Source organism: Sus scrofa, chromosome 17 (assembly GCF_054392235.1).
Source record: "Sus scrofa isolate SSC_HxYL_T2T_F1_AM1 chromosome 17, Sscrofa_HxYL_maternal_Yorkshire_Landrace_v2.0, whole genome shotgun sequence".
NCBI classification, from domain to species: Eukaryota; Metazoa; Chordata; class Mammalia; order Artiodactyla; family Suidae; genus Sus; species Sus scrofa.
The window spans coordinates 42,566,241-42,591,319 of NC_139399.1; the positions used below are offsets into that span (position 1 = coordinate 42,566,241).

The window sequence follows — 25,079 nt, forward strand, 5'->3', positions numbered from 1 at the left end:
ACAGCTGTAGGAATTGTGTCAGGAGGCAGTTTATACAGGCTCAGGAGGGAGGCATGTAGGTGGGAAAATGAGGTGATGCGAACTTGCGAGTTTACTGAGCCCCACGATTTTCTTAGTGAAATAAGAAGAAACATCATTAGCAAAAAGGGTGGAAAAGGAAGTGATGGGGAACAATACGACATAATTCTTTAGGATGATAGGTGGGGCTAGCTGAGGGGAATTTGAAACCACGTTTTAAAGAATGTGGAGAGAGCATTTTGCCTCGCGATATTAGTCCTTCTAGGCGCTCGGTAATCTGCGTCCGTTTCCTTGGAGACTGCGACCTGAGAGAAAGCGTCAGGTCTGGCTGGGAAGTTTGAGTGGCCTTGGTTACTGCGCGACCCACGCTGAGACAAGGAAGTTGGAGAGGCCAAATAAATAGGCATCCCCAAAGATCCGGGCCCCAAGCACTGAGGACTCTCCTTCCGTTTTCCCTAATGGCGCGCGTCTTTCCCAAGTAGGTGAAAAGAGTAGGGAGGTGCGGTGGAGTGCGCATGCGTGCCCCAACCCTGCCGGGGCTGGGCCCTCGCCGGCTGTCCCCCTCCGCCGCCCCCGCCCGCGGTTTTTGACCCCGCCCTCTCCCGCCCTGCCTTCCTAGCCCCGCCTCTCCTTCGCGCTCTCCAACTCCGCCTTGGCTTGTCGCTATTAATTGCGGTTTCGGATTCGAGGCCCCATACCTGTTTCACATCTGCCGCGTGCATCCCCAAGGGTTGGGAATGATGGAAGTTCTTTCCCGCCCCCACTCTTTCCAGACCCGACCACGATGGGATTTGCTCCACAGTTCACCAGTTCCAGATTCTGGTGAGTCCAGGAGTGCTTGGGCAGGTGTGGGGGTTCGCTGACCCTGGGCTTGCAGACCGCCTGTCCTCAGCCCCCACGACGGTGACTGTCCCAGGCGATAAAATCCAGAGACCAGAATTCCAGTCCCTTTATCACACATTTGGTGTGGGATCCGAGGTGGGCGTCTGAAGCTCGGTTTTCTCACTACCTTATCAGGATGTAAGGGTATATTACGCTGCTCTCTTATTTATCTCTGATTGCTACTCTGCCTTCTTGCTGGGTTTTTTCCATGCCTTCTGTTCCTCGCAGTACTTAGCACCTCCCAGGCTGGATGTGCTCAGCAAATTCTGGCTGGCTGATAAAAAAGTGATAGCTAACATTTATGGGGCACTTAGCACATGCTTTACAAATATCACCTCTTGGAATTTTTGTACCAGTCTATGGAGATAGGTTTTATAATTAGATCCAGTTTACAGATGAGAAAATTGAGGCTCAGAAAGGTAAAGCCACCTGGTCAAGTTTACAGATATCTGTAACAGGTGAAGCTGGGATGTGAACCCACCAGACTGTGTGACTGATTGTGTTATGTCTGGTAGGATTATGTTCCATGGCAGCGATCCAAGCCGAAAGCCAAGACATCTAGTCTGCCTCCAATCTCACAAACCACCGACACTAAGAAAAGCAAAATGAAGATTTTGACTACTGTCCAGCCAGGTGGGCAGAGGCATGTGGGTGCTGGAGTGGGTGTCGGAGACAGGATAGAGTGGATGCTCTTGACCCTTAGTGACACCATTTTTATCAGAATAGGCTAACTGCTATAATAAACAACCCTCGGATTTAAAGTATTAATACAAAGGCTTATTTCTCATTTATGTCAAAGTACATTTGTGGATCTGAGGTGGGAAAGAGGTAATCTTTCACATGATCATTCAGGAATCTAGGCTCCTTCAACCTTGTGGCAATGATGTTTTGTAAGCCTTTGAAGTTCTCTGCTGTATATTTTGCATCCATCGAAGAGAGAAGAGAGAGAGCAGGAATACAGGTGATTCTGTGGTCAGTTATCTTTCAGGGCCCAGACTTGAGGTGGACACATGTCACACCCACTCTTATTCCAGTGGCCATAACACAGTCATATGACCCCCCCCCCCCAACCACAAGGGAAGATGGGAAATGTAGTCCAGCTGTGTGTCAAGGAGGAAAAGAAAACAGGATTTGGTGAACTAGGGATAATCTCTGCCATATCATTGTCATGTCTTCCAGGGGAGTTCTTTCCCCCCTTCCTTCTTTTTATGGCTGTGGCACCTGGAAGCTCCCGGGCCAGGGGGTGAATCAGAGCTTCAGCTGCTGGCCTCCGCCACAGCCAAGGCAATGCTGGATCTGAGCCGAATCTGCAGTCTATGCCACAGCTTGGGTCAACACCGGATTCTTAACCCACTGAGCAAGGCCAAGTATCAGACCTGCATCCTCGTGGACACTACATCAGGTTCTTAATCCATTGAGCCACAGAGGCAACTCCGCCAGGGAAGTTCTGAGGCCTTGGCTCAGGCAGACATCGGTTCCCATCTTTTTTTTTTTTTTTTTTTTTTTTTTTTTTTTTTTTAAATTTTTTTTTTTTTTTTTGGTCTTTTGTCTTTTTTGTTGTTGTTGTTGTTGCTATTTCTTGGGCCGCTCCCGCGGCATATGGAGGTTCCCAGGCTAGGGGTTGAATCGGAGCTGGAGCCACCGGCCTACGCCAGAGCCACAGCAACGCGGGATCCAAGCCGCGTCTGCAACCTACACCACAGCTCACGGCAACGCCGGATCGTTAACCCACTGAGCAAGGGCAGGGACCGAACCCGCAACCTCATGGTTCCTGGTCGGATTCGTTAACCACTGCGCCACGACGGGAACTCCCCGGTTCCCATCTTGACTCTGCCATCTACTCTCTTGGGGAATTCATTCATCGCTGCGAGCTTTAGTTTTCTCATTTGTAAAATGAGAACACTAATACTTACCTGATAGGATTGTTGTGGGAATTAAATGAGAAGATCTGTATAAAGCATTGTTATTCAACCTTATCAGACTTTTAATATGAATACTTTGTAGTATTCTTTTAGTATCCTGAAATAAACTTCATAGATAATATAACCTATCTTTGTATATAATTAAAAAATTAATATAATGCCCAAATTGTAATGTAAAGGAAAAGTTATTTATAGTTAAATAACATATGTTTCAATATGTAACGGCTCATAGTGGACTCCACTAGAATACAGGAGAAAGTATATAACTACTGCAGCACCAGGATGCAGGTTTGATTCCTGGCCAGGCACAGTGGGTTAAAGGATTCAGCGTTGACACAGCTGTGGCATAGGTGGCATCTGTGGCTGGGATCTCATCCCTGGCCTGGGAACTCCATATGCCTCGGGCAGCCAAAAAAGAAAAAAAAAAGTTTTGGCTTTGGCCCTAGACCATATTCAAATAGCATCTGCAAGGATACTCTTGGCCCTTTCTTTTGCCAGGGAAGCAGTGAGGCATGTAACAGACACAACCACAACCAGAACAAGGGCAATTAACATATGCCAAGCACTCATTATGTGCCAGATACTGTTCTTAGCAATTTACATGTATCACTTCATATAATCTTGCCAACAAACCTGTGAGGTGGGTGCTGTTATTGTCACCTCCTCTTACAGATAAGGAGCCTGAGGCACAGACAGGTGTAAGTCCCAAAGTCACCCAGGTGGGAGAGGGCCTAGCCAGGCTGTGGCATTCAGCAGTTTGGCTCCAGGACTTACAATCAACCACATATAGATGGTGAGTGTAGGCAATGGAGAAACATCAACCTGGGCTGGTGTTCTTGTTTCCCTTCTTGCTAGCAATGCCATTTATGTTACCTATCACAGCCTCAGTTTCCTTCCCTGTGGAATGGGCACAAAAAGTCCTGCCTTGTACAAATGCAATAATCTATAAATAACAATGATGAGGAGTTCCCATCGTGGCCCAGTGGTTAATGAATCCGACTAGGAACCATGAGGTTGTGGGTTCGATCCCTGGCTTCGCTCAGTGGGTCAAGGATCCGGCGTTGCTGAGAGCTGTGGTGTAGGTTGCAGACTCGGCTTGGACCCCATGTTGTTGTAGCTCTGGTGTAGGCCGGAAGCTACAGCTCCAATTCCCTAACCTGGGAACCTCCATGTGCCATGGGTGCGGCTCTAGAAAATACCAAAAAAAACCCCAAACAAACCAAAAAACAAAAAAACAGTGATGAAACTAGCTACCATTTGCTGAGGACTTATTTTGTGTCAGGCTCTATTGTGGCGGTCTCCTTTGTTAATTCATCCATTCATTCACTCATTCATTCATTCATATATCCATTTGGCAGCAGCCACTTCCCGACCTCCTGTGTAGCTGGCATTGGGCTGAGTGTTGTTGACTCATGGTGAAGGAGAAAGACTGGTTTCTAGCTGCCTAGAGTTCACAGTCCCAACCCCAAACATGGAACCACCCAAAACTTGAGATGCAGTTGAAAGTGAGGAAGAGCATCATCTCATTGACTCCTAGGAGATGGAGTCCTTATCATCTGACAGTTGAGGAAACTGAATTTTAGGTTGGTAACATGCCTTGTGCAAAGTCGTGTCCTTGAGGGCAGCTTTTGTATATTGAAAAGATAAATCAGCCGATTTCCCCAAGACAGAGTAGCCCCCTTTCTTCCTGGTCCTCCCTTTTGCAACTAAAACTCCCTGGACGCGGGCATTTCCATTGTGGCTCAGTGAGTTAAGAACCCAACATAGTGTCTGTGAGGACTCGGGTTCAATCCATGGCCTTGCTCAGTGGGTTAAAGGTTCGTCGTCGTCGAAAGCTTCGGCATACGTCACAGATGCCGCTTGGATCTGGCGTTGCTGAGGCTGTGACATAGGCCTCAGCTGCAGCTCCGATGCAACTTCTAGCCTGGGAACCTCCATACACCACAGGTGTAGGATTAAAGAAAAAACAAACAAACCAAAAAAAATAATACAAAAAACCCCTGGACCTAACACAACAAAGAAGCATAGATCCTGAAGCCTGGAAAGGTGGGCTGCCAGAGTGGTGGGCATATACCATCATTTGGCCTTTATGCTGCATCTTAACAGGGGGCTGTCTGCTAAAAAGAGGATGAAATAGGTTCCAGTGTAATATCTAAAATATCCAGGATACTTTCAGAATCACTCCTCCTACCAAGAATGAGAAAAATCACAACACGAATGAGAAAAGGTCGACACCAACACTGAGATGAATCAGATAAAATTGTGTGGCTGTTCTTATTTATAGATGACATGACTGTTTACATAGAAAGACTTAAGGAATCTACTAAATCTAAAAGAAACTAAAAGTAATAAGTGAGTTTGTCAAGATTTCAGGATACAAGCACAACACAAAAGGTCAATTACTTTTTTTTTTTTTTTGTCTTTTTAGTTATTTCTTGGGCCGCTCCCGCGGCATATGGAGGTTCCCAGGCTAGGGGTCAAATCGGAGCTGTAGCTGCCGGCCTACACCAGAGCCACAGCAACGCGGGATCCGAGCCGCGTCTGCAACCTACACCACAGCTCACGGCAATGCCAGATCGTTAACCCACTGAGCAAGTGCAGGGACCGAACCCGCGACCTCATGGTTCCTAGTCAGATTCGTTAACCACTGCGCCACGACGGGAACTCCTCAATTACTTTTTGTTGTTGTTTTGTTTTGCTTTTTAGGGCCGCACCCACAACATGTGGAGGTTTCCAGGCTAGGGGTCGAGTCGGAGCTACAGCTGCTGGCCTACGCCACTGCCACAACAGCGTGGGATCTGAGCCACGACTGTGACCTACACCACAGCTCACGGCAATGCCGGATCCCTGACCCACTGAGAAAAGCCAGGGATCAAACCCTCATCCTCATGGATACTAGTTTGATTTGTTTCTGCTGTGCCACAATGGGAACTCCCTCAATCACATTTCTATGTACTAACAATAAGTATGTGGAAACCAAAATTACAAACACAATACATTTGCAATTACTCCAAATGTAATATTTAGGTATAAACTAAACAAAACAGGTACAGGATCTGTACACTGAAATTTACATTGTTGATGTAGGAAGTCAAAGAAGACCTAAATAAATGGAGAAAAATATTTCATGGATTGGAAGACTTAGTATAGTAAAGAGGTCAGTTTCTCCTCAAATTGACCCATATGTTTAATGTGATTCCTATCAAAATCCCAGCAAGGTTTTTTGTAGACATGTATAGGTTTATTCTAATATTTATGTAGAAAAGCAAGGCCCTAGAATAGATAAGACAATTTATTTTATTTTTTCTTTTTAGGGCTGCAGCCTTGGCATATGGAGGTTCCCAGGATAGGGGTCGAATCAGAGCTATAGCTGCTGGCCTACGCCAGAGCCACAGCCATAGCAATGCCACATCCAAGCCGCATCTGCGACCTACACCACAGCTCATGGCAACGCCGGATTAGTGACCCACTGAGCAAGGCCAGGGATAGAACCTGTATCCGTCTGGATCCTAGTCCAGTTCGTTAACTGCTGAGCCCCGAGGGAAGCTCCAGATAAGACAATTTACAAAGGAGAACATGTGGGAATGATATTAATGTCTCCTTTGTAGTTATGGTGACAAAGACAGGGTAGAATTGGCTGAGAAATGGACACATAGATCAATGGAACAGAGTAGAGAAATCAGAAATAAAACCACACAAATATGAGTGATTTTTTTTCTCATTTGTTTTAGGGTCGCGCCTGCGGCATATGGAAGTTCCCAGGCTAGGGGTCAAATTGGAGCTGCAGCTGCCAGCCTACACCACAGCTCATGGCAACGCTGGATCCTTAACCCACTGAGTGAGGCCAGGGATCAGACCTTTTTTCCTCATGGATACTAGTCAGGTTCGTTACCACTCAGCCACAATGACAACGCCTACAGAAGCGATTTTTGATAAAAGTGCAGAGACAATTCAGTAGAGGAAAGAAAGCCTTTTCTACAAATAGTGCTAGAGCAAATGGACATCCATAGGTGAAAAAATGAACTTTGTCTCACAACTTATACAAAAATTAACTCAAAACATAAATTTTAAAAATTATTATTATTTTCTTTTGAGGGCTGCACCTTCAGCAATGTGGAAGTTTTCTGGCCTAGGTGTTGAATCCGGAGCTGTAAATGTCGGCCTACACCACAGCCACAGCAACACCAGATCCAAGCTGCATCTGCAGCCTGTGCCACAGCTTGTGGCAACACCAGTTCCTTAACCCACTGAGCGAGGCCAGGGATTGAACCCTTATCCTCATGGATATTCTGTCCGGTTCTGAACCTACTGAGCTACAGTGGGAACTCCTGTATAATTTATTTGTATAACATTCTGGGAATGACACAATTGTAGAAATGGAGTGACAGACGGGTGTTTACCAGAGGAGGATGGAAGGGGAGAGAAGTGGGTGTGGCCATAAAAGACACGAGGAGCCATGCTTGTGGTTGTGAAAATGTTCCCGTAGCTTGCTATCTTTCAGTGTCCTGGTTGTGCTATTGCACTTAGTTGGGCAAGTTGGGAGAAACTGGGTTAAGGAATATAGGATGTCTCTGTATTATTTTTTAAAACTGCATGTAACCTGAACTTCTAAATAAAATTTTAATTAAAAAAGAAGCAAATCAGGGCTACTACTACCAATGAAAAGAAATGCTTGTTATTAAAGCAATAAATCTTCCTAAGTATTTTAAGTTCACTTACAAATCTTATAATTAAAAAAAAAATCCTTGTAAAGGGGGCTTTGGAACTTGGTTAATTAAATTCCCTTAAATCGTTTAAGCCACGTTTTAAAATTTAATACATTCATTTTCATTTTCAAATAGTTCACTTATTCTGATTAACAGAGCCGTTGGGTATTTAAGTAATTCTTGTATATTTAATAAACCTCTAAATATGGGTAATCTTATGTTCTCTTAAAAGTTTTGGTAACTTATACACATTTAGTAAGAGTATATTAAACCTTTCAAATTAAAACAAATCTAAATCAAAATCTCATTTACACAATTTTTTTTTTTTTTTTTGGGCTATGCCTGTGGCATGTGGAAATTCCTGGGCTAGGGATCGAACCTGTACCACAACTGTAACCAGAGCCACAGCAGTGATATTTCTGGATCCTTAACCTGCTGAGCCACACAGGAACTCCTCATTTACATATTTTAAATTAGAATCAGAAGATTAATCACTCCATCTCTCAAAGAATACAATTAAATACCTGATGCAGATAATTCATAACATTAACACGAAATTATTTTAATTTACTTCATCATTCAGTACTTAATACTAAAATTTTCCAGAGAAAGGGTATTGATCCATAAAAGAAATACTATTTTTCTTTCTTTTTTCCTCCCTCCCTCCCTTCCTTCCTCCTCCCTCCCTTCCCCGCTCCCCCCCTTCTTTCTTTCTTTGGTCGTGCCTGTTGCATGTGGAAACTCCTGGGCCAGAGACTAAACCTGTACCACAGCAGTGACAATGCTAGGATCCCTAACACACTGAGCCACCTGGGAACTCCAGAAATAATATTTTTTCAAAAATCAACTGGATTGTGGAGTTCCCGTCGTGGCGCAGTGGTTAACGAATCTGACTAGGAACCATGAGGTTTCGGGTTCGATCCCTAGCCTTGCTCAGTGGGTTAAGGATCCGGCGTTGCCATGAGCTGTGGTGTAGGTTGCAGACGCGACTCGGATCCTGTGTTGCTGTGGCTCTGGTGTAGGCAGGTGGCAATAGCTCCAATTGGGCCCCTAGCCTGGGAACCTCCATATGCTGCAGAAGCGGCCGTAGAAAAGGCAAAAAGACCAAAAAAAAAAAAAAAAAAAAAAAATCAGCTGGATTGTATCTCCCACAGGGATTTTGGTGGGGGCCAAGAAAGAGGCCACGGCAGTTGTGATATTTGGGTGATCTGTCTCATGCTGGTTCAGGGCACGCTGAGAGGAAGCAGGGATTCTCAGAACTTGTCCTCCACATGCCTTACTCTGATCTGAATTATCTTCATATATCCCTTACCTCGCAGGACCCCAGCTTTTCCAAGGTATTTCAGAGACAGCCAGTTAGCGTTTTGCATTGCTGAGGCTGTGGTCCTGATTCCCATTTTCAGGTCAATGGTAGTAACAGTGACAACTAATAATTTATATATTTAGCACTGAATATATATTAGGCACTATTCCAAATACTTTAATGTATTATAACCTTTTTTTTTTTTTTTTTTTTTTTTTTGCTTTTTAGGGCTGAACCTGCGGCATATGGAAGTTCCCAGGCTAGGGGCTGAATTGGAGCTTCAACTGCCCGCCCATACCACAGCCACAGCAACTCGGGATCCAAGCTGAGTCTGTGACCTACACCACAGCTCATGGCAACACCAGATCCTTAACCCACTCAGCGAGGCCAGGGATCGAACCCGCATCCTCATGGATACTAGTTGGGCTCATTACCACTGAGCTGCTACGGGAACACCTAAAGTATTATAACTTCTTACTTAATCTTCATGACAACGCTGTGAGGTAGGCATGATGCTTATTCCTATTTTACCGAGGAACAGAGAGGTCATGTGACCTGCCCAAGGTCACTCAGCTAGTACAAGGCAGAACCCAGACTCAAAGCCAGGCTGTCTGGCTCACTAGTTATTGCTCTTAACTCCCACCCCTCTGACCCTCCCACGGGCCGGCTTGGTGGGAGAGACTAGGGGTCTCTTCATTTCCTGTTGCTACCCCTCCCCTCCCCTCTGTTCAAACCACAGTCGCTGTGGTACGTGGATGTCCCCGGGGCTTCTCCATCCCTTAACAAGGCCGGGAGTGGGGCCTGAGTGCTTATTGATGGAAGTGAGTTTCATCTTCAGTCTCATGGACATACATTATAAGGCCACGAGTGGATGGGCGTGGGGCCTGGGTTTGCTCTCGTGGCTGGTGCACGACTCCAGCCTTGCCTGTACCCTCACGCCCTCTCTGCCCTCTCCCATGCCCTAGGGGTGCAGGCCAGGCCCACCTTGTGGATGACAAGCCAGCCGAGGAATCCACTGGAACTGCGCAGAGGGAAGCTGGACTCTGGGAAGACACACAACAAAATCCGGCTCTTGAGAGTATGAGGAGCACCCTCCTACAGGCCCCAGGCCCCAGGGCCCAGGGAGGGGAGGAGTGGGGGAGCGGGGTTGAGGGGGTGGGGGGGGGGCGCAGGGGGATAGTAATGGCAAACATGCACTGAGTGCTTATTGGTGCCTGAGCTGACTCTTTTCCTCCTCATGGCAACCCCCAGAGCACCCTTATCATCATCCTTATGTTACAGATGTGGAAACTGAGGTGCAGGGAGATAAATGACTTGCGCCAGATCACACAGCTAGAAAATGCAGGACTGGGGATCAAAGCCACTTAAACAGTTGTGTCTAAGACTCAGGAGAGTGATCAAAATCCCTTTTTGTTTGGCCGTCGTATGGCAAATGGAGTTCCTGGGGCAGGGATCAGATCTGAGCCACAGTTGCAACATGTTGCAGCAGTGGCAATGCTGGATCCTTAACCCACTGTGCCTGGCCGGGGATCAAACCTGCGTCCTGGAGCTCCTGTTGTGGCGCAGCGGAAATGAATCCGACTAGGAACCATGAGGTTGCAGGTTCAATCCCTGGCCTCGCTCAGTTAAGGATCTGGCATTGCCGTGAGCTGTGGTGTAGTTTGAAGACGAAGTTGGATCCTGTGTTGCTGTGGCTGTGGCGTGGGCTGGCAGCTGTAGCTCCAATTTGACCCCTAGCCTGGGACCCTCCATGTGCCACGAGTGCAGCCCTAAAAAGCAAAACAAACAAACAAAACCCCACCAAAAAAACCCTGCGTCCTGGAGCTGCAGAGACGCCACTGATCCCCTGTTGCGGGAACTCCAGAATTCCCTTTTATCTCACTGCATTAGGGGCAGAATCTTGTGGCTTTAACAATTTCCAGTAAAGTAACCTTTCATGGAATATAGTGCATCTTGAAGCAAGGCTTAGGAGCTTACTATTAAAATTTTTCATGTCAACTGATAGAACTTGTGATAATTGGTTTTCTCACCATCCATTGCTTTTTATGGCTTCTGAACATTGTTTCAAAATATTTGAAATGACTAGAATAAGAGGGGGCTTTAGTATCCATAGCATAAAGTAAAATACCCAATGCTATAAATACTACAAAATACAATAGAAGAATTCTTAACTTCTTCAAGAAAGTTTTTAATAGCTCAGGGAACAATGACTATTACACAAAGAAATAGGGAAAAATGTGTTTGCCTTGAAAACTTTTCTCCCCCTTTCATCTTCAGTTTTGCACAAACGGTTTAGAGGCAGCCCAGCATTCTTAAAGGAGGAAGTCATATTTTTGATGTTATTTTTATCTTGACTTTAGAAGGATTTATGTGTTTTTGTGTGATACGAAACATGAACTTGGACAATGAGCTCTCAAAACCTGTGCTCCTAACCAGTTCCTAATACCGTCTCTTGTAATCATTCATTTGCTTAGCCCACAAATGTTTATTGAGCACCTACTATGTGTCAGGCTCTGTTCTAAGTGTGGGGACTCACCAGTGATGTGGCCTCTTAGAAAACATACATTCTACTGGGGGAAATAAACAATAAACAAGCCAAATAAGTGCATAGTATGTGTAGTGAGGATAAGTGCTATGAAGAAGTGCAAGGATAAGGTTAGGGGGCTAGGAGTTCCTGTTGTGGCGCATTGGGTTAAGAACCCAACACAGCATCCGTGAGGATGTGGGTTCGGTCCCTGGCCTTGCTCATTGGGTTAAGGATCCAGCGTTGCTGCAAGGTGCTACGTAGGTCGAAGACATGGCTCAGATCCTGTGCTGCTGTGGCCGTGGCAAGGCTGGCTGCAGCTCCGATTTGACCCCTAGCCTGGGAGCTTCAATATGCTGCAAGTTCGCCCCCCCCCCCAAAAAAGAAGGTTAGGGTACTAAAGAGGCACAGAGGAAGGAGTGACCGAGACTGTGTTGGGAGAGTGGTCAGGGAAGGCCGCTAAGGTGGTGACATCTGAAGGGGGAATGTTCCAGGCAGAGGAAGCGGAAGTGCAAAGGCCCTGAGGTTGGAGTGAGGTTGGTTTGATGGAACAGGTGATGAGGAAGAAAGATGGTGGGCTGTGGAGGGAAGGAGATAGCTTGTATGTAGCCTGTGGTCCATGATTAGGCTTTTGAGTTTTTTTTTTTCTTTTTCTTTTTTTCTGTCTTTTTGTCTTTTAGGGCTGTACCAGCGGCACATGGAGGTTCCCAGGCTAGGGGTCGAAACCGAGCTGTGGCTGCCAGCCACAGCCACAGCCACAGCAACATGGGATCTGAGCTGTGTCTGTGACCTACACCACAGCTCAGGGCAACACTGGATCCTTAACCCACTGAGCGAGGCCAGGCATCGAACCTGCCTCCTCATGGATGCTAGTCAGGTTCGCCAACCACTGAGCCATGACGGGAACTCCAGGCTTTGAGTTTTTATACTGAGTAAGACAGGAAGACCTTGGAGGATTCTGAGTAGAGTGGGGATGTGATCTGACTTAGGTTTCCATAGGGGTCCTTGGGCTGCTGCTGCTCTGTGCAGACTGGTCTGTGGGGACAAGAGGGAAGAGGGGACAGAGCAAGGAAACAGAGATGACCCAGTTGGTTTGTTCTTGGACATGGAGTAGGATCCTGACTGCCCGGCAGCCTCAGGACCGTTAGGGAAGGGTCCATTTCTAGAGCAGAGTCATGAATGCTACACTTTATCAGAATCACCCGGGAGTGGGGCTCAAGGGGTCCATGACTTGGAGGCTGGCATTTCTCACAAGATGCTTCTGGTCCCTGTGGGCCATGTTGGAGATATTTTGGTGACGACAAGATAGTAGAGCTCGGAGTCCAGACTTCAAAGATAGCAGCTCTGCTCTGTGTGATCTTGGGTCAGGTCCTGGATCTCTCTGACCCTCCAGTCCTGCTTCTCTAAAGTGGGGGCCAATAATAGTGCCAGGTGATGTGGTGCACACCGAAGTTTGCACTTAGACTGGAGGTTTCCAGTCTCCACGTGTTCGCACGCTTATTCGTATTCTCCTGTGAGGGACATGGGGGCTGAGGGCTGGGGAGGGGTCATTTCTAGCAAAGGACAGAGAAATGAGAACGAGCAGAAGGAATGAAGAAGAGCCACAGGAACTCGGGATCTGAGTTGCGACCAATAATACCACAGCTCATGGCAATGCCGGACCCTTAACCCCCTGAGCAAGGCCTGGGATTGAACCCGCAACCTCATGGTTCCTCGTCAGATTCCTTAACCACTGAGCCACGATGGGAACTCCTCCAAGTGGCAGTTTTAAGCCCACACAGTTCCTCCTCTTAGTGTAATGGACAGACAGACTTTGGGAAGCAGTAGTCTGCTTTTAGACTTTTGGTGCCATTACTTCCAGGCTGTGTGACTTTGGGGCAGTCATCTAACCTGTCTGACCTTCCACCTCTCAGAAAAATAGAACTGGTAAACACAGGGTTGTTGGAGGGTGAACCGATAACACGCCCGGTGCTGAGTGAGGCGGCCTTAGCAATTGTTGTTATTATTATTGTAGATGCTGTGTAACCTGCTTTTCCTTAGGCAAGTCACTTAATCCGTGAGATGCTCATTGTCTCCCCAGGGGCCCTGGGTGAAAGGAGGGAGTCCTCACTCCGCTGTCAGAGGAGAAATGAAGGGTAGCCATGTCTGCCTCTGCTGTTTCTTCTCCAGACGCTGCCTAATAAAGATAAGGCGGCGCCCTTTTGTTTTAATTACCCATTAATAAAATATGTGTCCATTAGATTGTGACAGGCCACCCATTGGTGTGGATGTGTGACACACCCTCACCTCAGAGATGTAAAATTAGGAGGAAATGGATGTTTCAGAATGGATGGAATATTTCAACGTGCTCAGACCCGCAGACAATGGGGAACCGCCGCCCGGCTCGGGTGGTATTTACCAGTCGAAGCCACAAGGGGGCGGATGTACGACCGGAGGGAAGTGGTCCCTAGGCTCCGGGAGCCTCTGGCCAGCCTCGCACACCGCGACCTCTTTTCCCTGTCCTTCCACTCGCAGACGATGCTCAGACACCGGCAAGCCTCGCACCAGGAACTCTGCAACCACGAGGACTTCCTCACCCAGCTCAACCGGGAGCTGATCAAGGCCATTCAGGACACGGAGGACAGCTCGGCCCTGAAAGTGCGGGTGATGCTGCAGCAGCACGACGTCTTCATGGTGAGCGTCCACAGCCCCGCCTCTGCCCTCTGTGCGGCGATCGAGCCCTAGACACCGCCCTCCTGAGCGCTCGGGCGCCCTCTGCTGCTTTCGTTCTACCTCTCCAGGCGGGTTGCACAAGCTGCTTCCTCCATCTGAGAGATTAATCTCTTACATACTACCCGCCCGTCTTTGGAATCAAGAGGAGGGTGTACATCCTAACCAGCACTTATTAGCTGGAATGGAAGACTTCATTTATTTATTTTATTTTTGGGGGGTCATTTTGTCTTTTTCAGGGCCACACCCGCGGCATATGGAGGTTTCCAGGCTCGGGGTCTAATCGGAGCTACGGCTGCCGGCCTGGCCACAGCCGCAGCAACGCAGGATCCGAGCCACAGTTCACGGCAATGCCGGATCCTCAACCCACTGAGCGAAGCCAGGGATTGAACCCGCAACCTCATGGTTCCTAGTCGGATTCGTTTCCGCTGAGCCACGACGGGAACTCCCTGGAATGGAAGACTTTAAATTAACTTCTGAGCCCTATAAAATGGGGGACAATTGCACCCACTCCAAAGAGAAGTTGGGCCTGGCACACAGCAGGCGTGCAAGAGAAATTAGCTAACATCGCTAGCAAATACTTATACAGTGTAATACTGTATATGTATTCACATAACCCTACAACAGTTGTTTGGGCTTTACTGTTCTCCTTATTCCACGCATGAAGAAATGGAAACATGGACAGGCTAGGTGACCTGCTCAAGGTCACCCTCAAGGTCAACCAGCTAGCAAGGGTCAGAGCTGGGATTTGAACCCAGACAATCTCGCACTGGGATCTGTGCCCCTTCCTCCATGCTGTGACTACCACCTTCATCCACTGCTGGCACTTATGGTCTATTGGTCAGGGTGACTGCTGAGAGCCCAGGGAGCATCCCCTGCCTCCTGTAGGAGAGGCTTGGCGATGTTTTTGAGAGAGGGCGGAAAGTTCACAGGGGACCGGGAGTTCAGGCTGAAGAAGAATCAGAGAAAATGGCTTCATGGAGAAGTAACTCCTTTCTGACTGCAGTTTGCCCAGGAGGAGAGGAACTGAGTTTACTTGGAGCCTGAAACAAAAATTCCGATACCTTGGAGCCTTAATTGGTGTGATTGGGCTGCCACAAGAAAGTACCACAGACCGGTAGCTTGGATGACAAACATAAATTTTCTCACAGATCTGGAGGCTGTCCAAGGTCAAGGTGCCAGTAGGGTTGGTGTCTGCTGAAGCCTCTTTCCTTGAACCATTGATGGCTTCCTTCTTGCTGTGTCTCCACGTGGCGTTGGCTCTGCATGTGTGTGGAGAGAGAGAAAAAAATCCCTGGTGTTGCTTCCTCTTCTTAGAAGGACAGTAGTTTCTGGAATGGAGCCTCATCCTTTGAACCTCATTTAACCTTAATTGCCTCTCTAAAGGCTGTATCTCCAAATACAGTCACGTAGGGGACAGGGTTAAGCCTTAGCATATTAACTTGGGAAGGGGCACAATTCCGTCTATAACAGAGACCAGGGACATTCAGAGTTATTCCTTCAGTCCAAGGAAACTCTAGAATATTTGCCAAACCCAGACAAAGTCATTGTCTGATTTGCCTCCATTGTTCTATTTATACATTTATTGTTCATCCTGAGTGTTTCCTGTGGGTCCTGGGGAAACAGGGATCAGAAGGACAGTCATCCCTGTCCAGCTCTTATTCTAGTGGAGGGACAGGCAGGGAGAAAGCCTTTTGTGTGACTGTGATGGCGAGGGGGGACTTGGGGAGCTAGGAGGGGCCTTCTAACACAGACATGGGAGGATCAGGAAGACTTCCCGGAGAAGGTGATGCTTGAGCTGAAACCTGCAGAAGTAGGTGCTAACTGGCTGAGAGCTGGCGAGTGTTCCAGCCTGGGGATGTGGGTACCCGAGGCCTGGGGTGAAAGTGAGTATGAGTGGCTCAAGGAGCCACATGTTGCTTAGTGTGGCTGGACAGTAAGGTGTGAGGAAGGGATCTGAGAGAGATGAGATTGGCCTGGGTCAGGTTGAGGGGTGCCTTGTCAGCCAAGGACAGGGGTTTGGATCTTATTTATAGGGCAGAGGGGAGATGTTGGAGGGTTTTAAATAGTGAGAAGGATGTGGTGATCTGTTTTGTTTTGTTTTGTTTTTTTCTTTTTATGGCACCTTTGGCATATGGAAGTTCCCAGGCTAGGGCTGAATTGGAGCTGCAACTGAGGCCTAAGCCACAGCCACAGCAACACCGGATCTGAGCCACAGCTGTGACCTACACTGAAGCTGGTGGCAACACCACATCCTTAACCTACTGAGCAAGGCCAGGGATCGAACCTGCATCCTCATGGAGACTATGTCAGGTTCTTAACCTGCTGAGTCACAATGGGAACTCCTGCTTGTTTGTTTGTTTGTTTTAATTAAAATTTTTTTAAATTCAATTTTTTAAAGTAAAAAAAAAATTTTTTTTTTTTTTAAAGAAAGATCATCTGAGGGAGTTCCTGTTGTGGCACAGCGGAAACAAATCCAACTAGTATCCATGAGGATGTGGGTTTGATCCCTGGCCTCACTCAGTGGGTCGGCGATCTGGCATTGCTGTGGCTGTGGTGTAGGCCAGCAGCTGCATTTCTGATTTGACCCCTAGCCTGGGAACTTCTGGATGCCATGGGTGTGCCCCTAAAACGCAAAAAAGAAGGAAAAAAAAATCATTCTGACTGCTGTGTGGAGAAGAGCTCAAAGGAGGAGCAGTTAGGAGTAGCTGCTGTAGTATTTCAGACAGGAGATGAAGAGAACTTGAATGAGATGATGGCGATGGGAATGGGAGAAGGACAAGGCTTCGAGGGCTGTTTGGGGGGCAAACTCATACCCCTTGGGAACATTTTGGAGGAGAAGGGGGAGGAGGGACCAATGCCTGGTTTGGCCTGTGTGCTTGACTGCCTGGTGCCGCCACCCGCTGAGCAGGGGGAAAGTTTGTGGCAGGGCAGCAGACAACTGCTTTCCAGCCTCTGCTCAGGCTCCTGGCCCTGGGAGTGGGGCTGGGTTTGGGGGCTCCTCTGAGGAAGTGCCCAGGCCCCCCAACAGCCCATGGAGGCTGGGCCTGAGCTGACACCCCCCACCCCCGCCTCCCCCAGACCATCATCAGCATCTTGGAGTACTCAAACAAGAAGAGGCTGCAGCAGATGGAACACGAGCTTCAGGAGTGGGAGGAGAAGGAGGAATCCAAGATGCACAGTAAGAATCCCTGGAAGAGGAAAAAAAAGAAAAAAGAAAATGGAGTTCCCATTGTGGCTCAAAGGGTTAAGAACCTGACTAGTATTCATGAGGATGTATGTTGGATCCCTGGCCTCACTCAGTGGGTTAAGGATCCGTTGCTGTGAGCTGTGGTGTAGGTCGCATTTGAGGCTTGGAACTGGTGTTGCTATGGCTGTGGTGTAGGCTGGCAGCTGTAGCTAAGATTCGACCCCTAGCCTGGGAACGTCCATATGCCACATGTGCAGCCCTAAAAAAAAACAAACAAAAAAACCCAATATGTTAGTGTGAAAGGAAAATTATGAGACAATGTATTGTACGATATAGTCTTTGTTTTATATAAATATAAATATTGCACCTCCTCCCTTTTGGAAACTGTCAGGCCCATCTCCTCCCTTCTGAGGCAGATGGAACTGCTAAGAGGCAGAGCTAACAGCCTATTTATGCAGCGCTTCGCAATGGCAGACCCTGTGCGCTTGGTTTTTCTGGGCACACTCTCTGTCTCTACAACTACCTGTGAGGCAGGGACTTTTCTCCCGGTTTACAGATGAGGAGACTGAGGCTCAGGGAAGTGAGCTCACTGCTGAAGGTAATACAGCCAGGTCCCAGAATCCCATCCTAGCCTGCCTCTTTCTTGCCAGGGTCCCTCTGGGAGTCAGTGGCTGGCACCTGCCGAACCTGTGGTTTCTTTCCCCTGAGCAGACTAGAAGCCTTCCGAGCGAGGGGGGGTGGGTCAGGCGGCCTTGATGCTGGGGATCCCCTCCGGGGAGGATGTCTGAATCCTGCCCTGGTCGTGTCATGGGAGCCGGTGTCGCCCCATGTCCCTGGGCTTGTCATCTGGGGAGTGTGTGTATGAGGAGACAGAGGTCCCGAGAGGGAGGGTCTTGGTGAGGGTCGCGCAGTGTGTCAGTGGCAGAGGTGGGACTGGTCTTGGGATCTCGCACCGGGGTAGGGCAGCTGTTGCCTCTTCTCCTGGGAAGGGAAAGAACTCTCTGGGGGCTTGACTTTTCACCAGCTCCCAGCCTGGTGTGAACTCGATGCAGCCCAGACTCCAGTCCATTGGCCAAAGAGAGCTTTGCCTCTCTGATCCCCCTGGAGGGGTCCTTGAGGGAGGGTCCTGCTTTCTGTCCCTCCTGACTTCGTCAGGCCTGGAGCAGCAGGTGGAGCAACTGAACGCCAAGATTGAGAAGGTCCACGAGAAAGTGAGCTTTGTGAGCACTTACAAGGACCACGAGTATCCCATCAAGTCGGTCCAGGTTGCCAGCCTTGTGCGCCAGCTGCAGCAGACGAAGGACAGCCAGCAGGTGGGTGAGCCCAACCTCACGGGCCTTTGGGGGGGCAGGGCCAGTGGCCAACACCCTCCTGCTGACCCCCAGGATGAGCTGGATGACCTTGGTGAGATGTGCAGAATGGTCCTGGCGTCTATTTCCAGCCAGATTCAGAAGAAGAAAAAAGCCCTTCTGGGGTCTTTGGTGCTGGTGAGTGGCCAACTACTGGGATAGGAGTCCAGGTCCTGCCCCCAGCCCTGCTTTCTTCCCCTGCGCCATGCTACCCAGTGCACGGTAGAGACTGGGACCAGACCTCGGGGCCAGACCTCTCCTTCCTCTGCAGAAAATCCAGCATGCTCATCAGGAGACGCTCTTGCAGAAGACGTTGGATAGCCAGGCCATGCTGACATACATGGACAAGGTCCAAAAAGTGAGTGGTCAGCAAGGGTGGAGGTCCCCTTGTGAGAGGGCAGGAGGGTGGGGGGTCCCCAGGATCTGTGGGAGTCTGGCCTGTCCTGATCTGGTGCTCACAAAGCCTCTGACTCTGGTGTTGGCTTCCCCTTTGGCTGTGCCATTCATGTCACTCGTCCTTCATCTGACACGGGGCTTCGTGCTGGCCTGGGCCTTGCCTCCTTAACCAACACCACTGGCTGGGACCCGTTGGCGCCATCACCAGGCATCACCCACACAACCATCACGTTACTATCACTACCCACCCTGCCCTCACCTCTTAATGCTTGTTATTAACCATCTCTCAGGACCAGTGTTAAGGGACTCCACCGTCACCACCCTCTCATGATAATTTTCGTTCTCCTGAGCCTTCATTGGTTATCTGCGTGAGTGGCCTTCCTCCTCTCCACCAGCCCCCCCCTTAGTTCTCATTCTCAGGCACTGCCACCCCTTTCCAGCCTCCCTTCTGCACGATCCCCTCAGCCTTTCAGCACCATCAGACGTTGTCAGTAACTTGTGAGCCAGCCCCGCGTTGCACGGAGAGGCCCCTTCTGGAGTCTGGAAGTCCTGGTGACAAAGCCCAGGCCACTTCCCTAGATGTCTTCTTCATTCCTCGTCCATTTTGCTCTTTTGTCCTTCTGGTTGGGGGCCGTTTGGCTTCTCACTCTCTCCTGCTCTCCTTAGTTTATGGACCAGTTCGAGGAGGAAATACCTCTCCTAAGGGCCCAGATGGAACAGCTCCAATTTCAGATCTGGGAACCCCGAGAGATCGTATTTGCGGACGTCCTGCTTCGGAGATCCAAGTATGTGGTTCTTGTGCAGCTGCGTCTTGCACTAGCTGTGCTCCGACCTTGAAGAAGCTCTGTGTTCTCAGGGCAGGCGGCCTGGGGGTGATGGCGGCATCCTGCGAAGGGAGGGTTTGGAGCTTGGCTCTGCCACTGACCCCGTGGCAGGCATGACCTTTCCAATCTATGGCCCTCAGTGGCCCATCTCTGTGCAGCAGGCTGAGGCTCTATGGACACTTCCAGTTCCCAGATTCCATGTTTCAACCAAATGGGTGCCCCCTTAAGCTCCTGGGTCATTTAGGAAGATGGCGTTGGGTGGACTGGTTGGCTCCAGGGAAGACTGCAGGAAGAGAGGGGGTTCTCTCTGCGGGTGGGCTTCTGAGCCCCAAAGGAAGAACTTCTTTCTTTCCCAAACCAGTTTTCTGCCTGCCCTCCTTGGGTCAGGAGGCCCCCCCCCCCCCCCCGGTCTCAGCGTGGGGATCCCACCAGGCCACGCCTCTCCACGTGGGGCAGATCCTGCCACGTGCAAATGGTTTTCCTTCTTCGTTTCTGTCTTTCTCCTTCTCTTCCTCTCCATTTCCTTTCTCCTCCTCTACCTCCTCCACTTCATTCTCTTCCTTAAAAATTACTGTCAGGAGTTCCCTTGTGGCATATTGGGTTAAGGATTCAGTGTTGTCACTGCAGTGGCTTCTGTCACTGCTGTGGTGTGGGTTCAATCCCTGGCCTGGGAACTTCTGCGTGCAAAGGGTGTGGCAAGAAAAAAAAATACTGTCAAATTTACAAAGTGCCTACAGAGTGCAAACAGCTCTTGGCTCTGCCACCACAGAGCCAAGGAGGGGCCCAGATATGAATTGATAATGAGCCACAGATAAATGTCACGTCACAGCTGAGCCAAGAGCTGCTGAAGGAGAGGTATGGATGTGGCCCCTGGAGAGCATGTCCTGGACAGAGAGGCATCTGGAGCAGTCAAGGAAGGTTTTCCCGAGAATATGACTTTTTTTCTTTTCTTTTTATGGCCCGCACCTGCGGCATATGGAAGTTCCTGGACTAGGAGTCGAATAGGAGCTGCAGCTGCTGGCCTCCACCACAGCCACAACAACACCAGATCTGAGCCACCTCTGTGACCTATGCTGCACCTTACGGCAATGCCAGATCCTTAACCCACTGATCGAGACCAGGGATTGAACCCACATCCTCATGGACACTATGTCAGGTTCTTAACTACTGAGCCACAATGGGAACTCCAAATGTGACATTTTTGAACTAAAGTCTGAAGATGGCATAGCTGATCACCAGGCAAAGGTGTGGAAGGGGAAGCTGAAGGAGGAAGGTTTCTAGGTGGTCGGGCTGGTCTTGGGGGCGGTGTGTGTGTGTGTGTGTGTGTGTGTGTGTGTGATGAGGCACCTGAGCTCTGAACGCATTGAAATCAGACTGAAAGGGGTAAGGCAGACATGAGCCAGATGGTCACTTTTACTGTGATAGAGCTGATTTTAGAGATGGTTGCTTCTATCTCCAGGCATGTTGGCTTGTGAATTCTGAATCCAGAATTAGGCAAATTGAGCTCCGTGGTCCATTGCGTCGGAGCAGAGGAGAGTGTGGTCTTTGCAGGCAGCTTGCTGCTGGGAGAGAACAGGGCGGGGCTGCTCATTGCCCCATTTCCCTCTCACTGTCCAGGTCCTCCTGCCCCTTTCTGGGCAGAGTGAGTCTGGGGCGAAGAGAGGCAGGGGCCGTATGTGTGCTGATGCCCTTCCGCGGGCAGGGCAACTGCGGGAGTGGGAAGATGCGCCTCCCCCCTCGAATGCGGGAGTGGCGGCTCCTCAGCAGAGCTTCTCTGACCGGAACAGGCCCCACAATTACCTGGAGATCTTGTTAAAAAAGAAGATGCTGGGAGTTCCTGCTGTGGCACAGCAGGTTATGAACCCGACTAGTATCCACAAGGATGCGGGTTCGATCCCTGGCCTTGCTCAGGGGGTTAAGGATCCAGCGTTTCTGCGAGCTGTGGTGTAGGTCCCAGACGCCCTTCAGATCTGGTGTTGCCATAGGCTGGTGTGGCATAGGCTGGTGGCTGGAGCTCCGATTCGACCCCTAGCCTGGGAATGTCCATCTGCTGTAAGTTCATCCCCTCCTCAAAAAAAAAAAAAAAAAAAAAGATTCTGAATTGATAAAAGAAGAATCTGAAGTGGGGCTCCAGATTCTGCATTTCTAAGAAGCCCCTGGGCGATGCAGCTGGTCCCTGGGTCAGCAGCTGAGCAGCAGGGCTCTACAGGGTGGGCGGTAGGAGGGAACTTGATGTTGACTGAGGCTGGAATGCAGAGTGGGTGGGGAGAGTCATGGGGAGGAAGCAGGACAGCCCAGCCCCCAGGGACCTCCCTGCAGGGCTCCCTGTTGCCCAGGGAAGACATTGGTACCGGATCCTGAGAGCAAAGAATTTTTAAGCTGAGTGGTGACATCAGGCTAACATTTGCAAAAAAATCCCTTTGAAAAAAGTGTGGGGGAGTTCCCATCGTGGCGCAGCAGTTAGTGAACCCAACTAGCATCCATGAGGATGCGGGCTTGATCCCTGGCCTTGCTCAGTGGGTTAAGGATCCAGCATTGTGGTGAGCTGTTTTGTAGGTTGCAGACTTGGCTCGGATCCAGCGTTACTGTGCCTGTGGCGTAAGGCAGAGCAGCTGTAGCTCTGATTCGACCCCTAGCCTGGGAACCTCCGTATGCCACAGGTGTGGCCCTAAAAAGACAAAACAAACAAAAACAAAAACAAAAACAACAAAAAAGAGATTGTGGGGAAGATATTGGAGAGAAGCCGGAGCCGGTGCTGGGAGTCCAGCTGGGTTGGAGGAGGTGGTTGGGGGTGACTTGGCCAAGGTGGATGGTAGAAGAGAGGAGAGGTGGATGGAGTGAAGGTACATCTGTAGGACTTGGGGACATTTGGCTGTTGGAAGTACAGGGCAGGGAGGTATCAAGCCTGACCCCTATGTTCCTGGCTTTTGTAACAGGGTGGGTAGCGGTGCCGAATCCAGAGAGAGGGAAGGCTGGGGCTGGGGGCTGGAGGATGCATTTGCGGGTCCATCAGTAGTTGGCCAGGACACTGAGTTTGATTTGGTGACATCACTGTGGAGCTGTCAGGTAGGCACTCGGGGGCATGAGTGCAGACCTCAGAAGACAGATATTGGCTGCAGATGGAAATTTGGACATTGCCAGGACAGAGATGCCTTTTTTTAAAAATTATTATTGTTTTGAACAATTTCAAATAGAACAGTTGAGAGACTATTGTAATGAATCCCCAGTTACTCACCTAAATTTAGAAATTGTTGTATTTTTTTTTTTTCCTTTTTTTAGCTGTCCTGTGGCATTTGGAATTCCTGGGATCTGAGCCGCAGTTTCAATCTATGCTTCAGCTGTGGCAATACCAGATCCTTTACCCACTGTGCCTGGCTGGGGATTGAACCTCCGTCCCAGTGCTTCAGAGATATTGCTGATCCCATTGTGACACAGCGGGAACTCCAAAATTGTTGTATTTTTGCCATGTTGGCTTCATCTTCATTTCTTCCCTTTTTTTCTTCTGAAGTGCTGCAAGTTGCTCATATCCTGACATTTCATATCTCAGGTTTTTCGTTTGTTCATTTTTTCTTTTTCTTTTTGCTATTTTAGGGCTGTACCCGTGCTGCATATGGAGGTTCCCAGGCTAGGGGTCGAAATGCTGGTCACTGAGATGGGAAAATAGTGTAGCTGGGAACCTGTTGCTCTTGCTACTTTTAGGCAGGAATAATGCCTCTCATTTACGAAGCACTTATCCCATGGCAGCTTGGTCTCATTTCACCTTCCCCTCCATGACTGAGGGCGGACCCTCCCCATTTGACAGATGAGGAAACTGAGCCTCACTGGGGGTCTGTCGCTTGTTACGCATGTGCTGACTGAAGGAGGGAGGCTCAGAGAGGAGCAGCAGTGTATGTGCTCAAGGTGACACCGAGCCAGGCTTCCGGACCAGTCTTTCTGGCTCCAAAGAGTGTGTTTGGCTCGAGGGGTCCAGTGTTTCAGACCTGACTTCCTGCTCCTTCTTCTTCTTCTTCTTTTTTTTTTGTCTTTTTGCTATTTCTTGGGCCGCTCTTGCGGCATATGGAGGTTCCCAGGCTAGGGGTCGAATCGGAGCTGTAGCTGCCAGCCTACGCCAGAGACACAGCAACGCAGGATCCGAGCCGCATCTGCGACCTACGCCACAGCTCATGGCAACGCCGGATCGTTAACCCACTGAGCAAGGGCAGGGACCGAACCCGCAACCTCATTGTTCCTAGTCGGATTCGTTAACCACTGCGCCACGACGGGAACTCCATCCTGCTCCTTCTTGACCTCAGACCTCTGTAGGGGAACAGGAGTCCCAACCAACCAATTCCTTTTCCATTGTGGCATGCGTGCGTGTGTGCATTCGTGTGTGTGGTGTTCGCACTGGGAGGTCACAGGTTGAGTTTTGGAATGGGGCTCCACAAGTGGGGACCAGTGTTCCAAAGAGCAGGGCTCCCCCTGAGCGCGGGCTCGCCAACCCGCACCTCTGGCGCCTCTGCTTGGCTCTCACACCCCTCTTTGCTCTTCCCTCCAGGTGCACCCCAGACACGGACGTCATCCTCAACATCCCTGTGGAGGAGCTGCTGCCCTTCTAGATGAGCTGCCTCTCCCTCCCCGGTCTCCTCCCCACCCTGGAGCCTCTCTCCTTCCAAGACCCTGGTCTGTAATCCCTCCCTTCCTCTCCTCCTTCTTTCCCTCCTTCCTTCTTTTTTTCCTCCCTCCCCCCACCCTCCCTGGTTGGTGCTACTCCTTGGGCCAGGTAGGGATTCCTCGTCAATTCTTTTTTTTTTTCCAATAAAGCTGGGTTTGCCTTTGCTCTTGGCCAGTGCCCGGGGGTTTCCTGAGAAGCCGTGGTAGGAATGGACTTTGTCTGGAGTTAAAGGGTGGGCAACAGTGCTGACCGCCTCTGGGGCTCCCAGCTTCCCAAGACGTGCTGGAGTCGCCAGAAGTCTAATTGCTGCAGTGGTCCTAGGGTGTCAGCTGGCGGGAAGTGCAATGGGCAGGCAGACGATCCTGTGAGGAAGGAGAGAGCTTGCACGGGGCGCTCATGAAGCAGGGTCTCTTTTGGGTCCACGTCCATATTAGGGTCCCAGCTCATGGTGGGGTCCTAGGTGATGCTGGCTCCTTGTGGAGTCTTCTGGAAGGGTGATGGCACCTTAGGTGAAATCCTATGGAGAGGGGACCTCATCTCAGGTGCGAGGGTGGACAAGTCCTGAATTGAGGCCATTAGGGCCCGGTTGAGCCCAGGGTGTAGCT

General features: G+C 49.6%; 1 protein-coding gene across 3 annotated transcripts; it reads left to right on the plus strand.

The window, feature by feature from the left end:
• Positions 1-261: 261 nt before the first annotated feature.
• Positions 262-24,639, plus strand: C17H20orf96 (chromosome 17 C20orf96 homolog). 3 transcript variants are annotated; one of them, XM_001925756.6, is made up of 11 exons: positions 307-496; positions 792-840; positions 1,416-1,533; positions 9,797-9,909; positions 13,870-14,028; positions 17,146-17,245; positions 18,410-18,567; positions 18,640-18,741; positions 18,875-18,961; positions 19,666-19,784; positions 24,358-24,639. In XM_001925756.6, exons 1-11 carry the CDS (start codon positions 477-479, stop codon positions 24,416-24,418), a joined length of 1,086 nt encoding a protein of 361 aa, XP_001925791.3. In that variant the 5' UTR covers positions 307-476; the 3' UTR covers positions 24,419-24,639. The 3 variants fall into 3 exon arrangements, with proteins under 3 accessions (XP_013838679.1, XP_001925791.3, XP_013838676.1); XM_013983225.3 differs by lacking the exon at positions 1,416-1,533 and having other exon boundaries at positions 262-496; XM_013983222.3 differs by lacking the exons at positions 307-496; positions 1,416-1,533 and having other exon boundaries at positions 687-840.
• The last annotated feature ends 440 nt before the right edge of the window (positions 24,640-25,079 follow it).

Coding starts and splice junctions, on each gene's coding strand:
- C17H20orf96 (XM_001925756.6), top strand. CDS start 477: ATGGCGCGCGTCTTTCCCAA. Junction 841..1,415: donor TTCACCAGTTCCAGATTCTG/GTGAGTCCAGGA, acceptor TATGTCTGGTAG/GATTATGTTCCATGGCAGCG. Junction 1,534..9,796: donor TTTGACTACTGTCCAGCCAG/GTGGGCAGAGGC, acceptor CCCATGCCCTAG/GGGTGCAGGCCAGGCCCACC.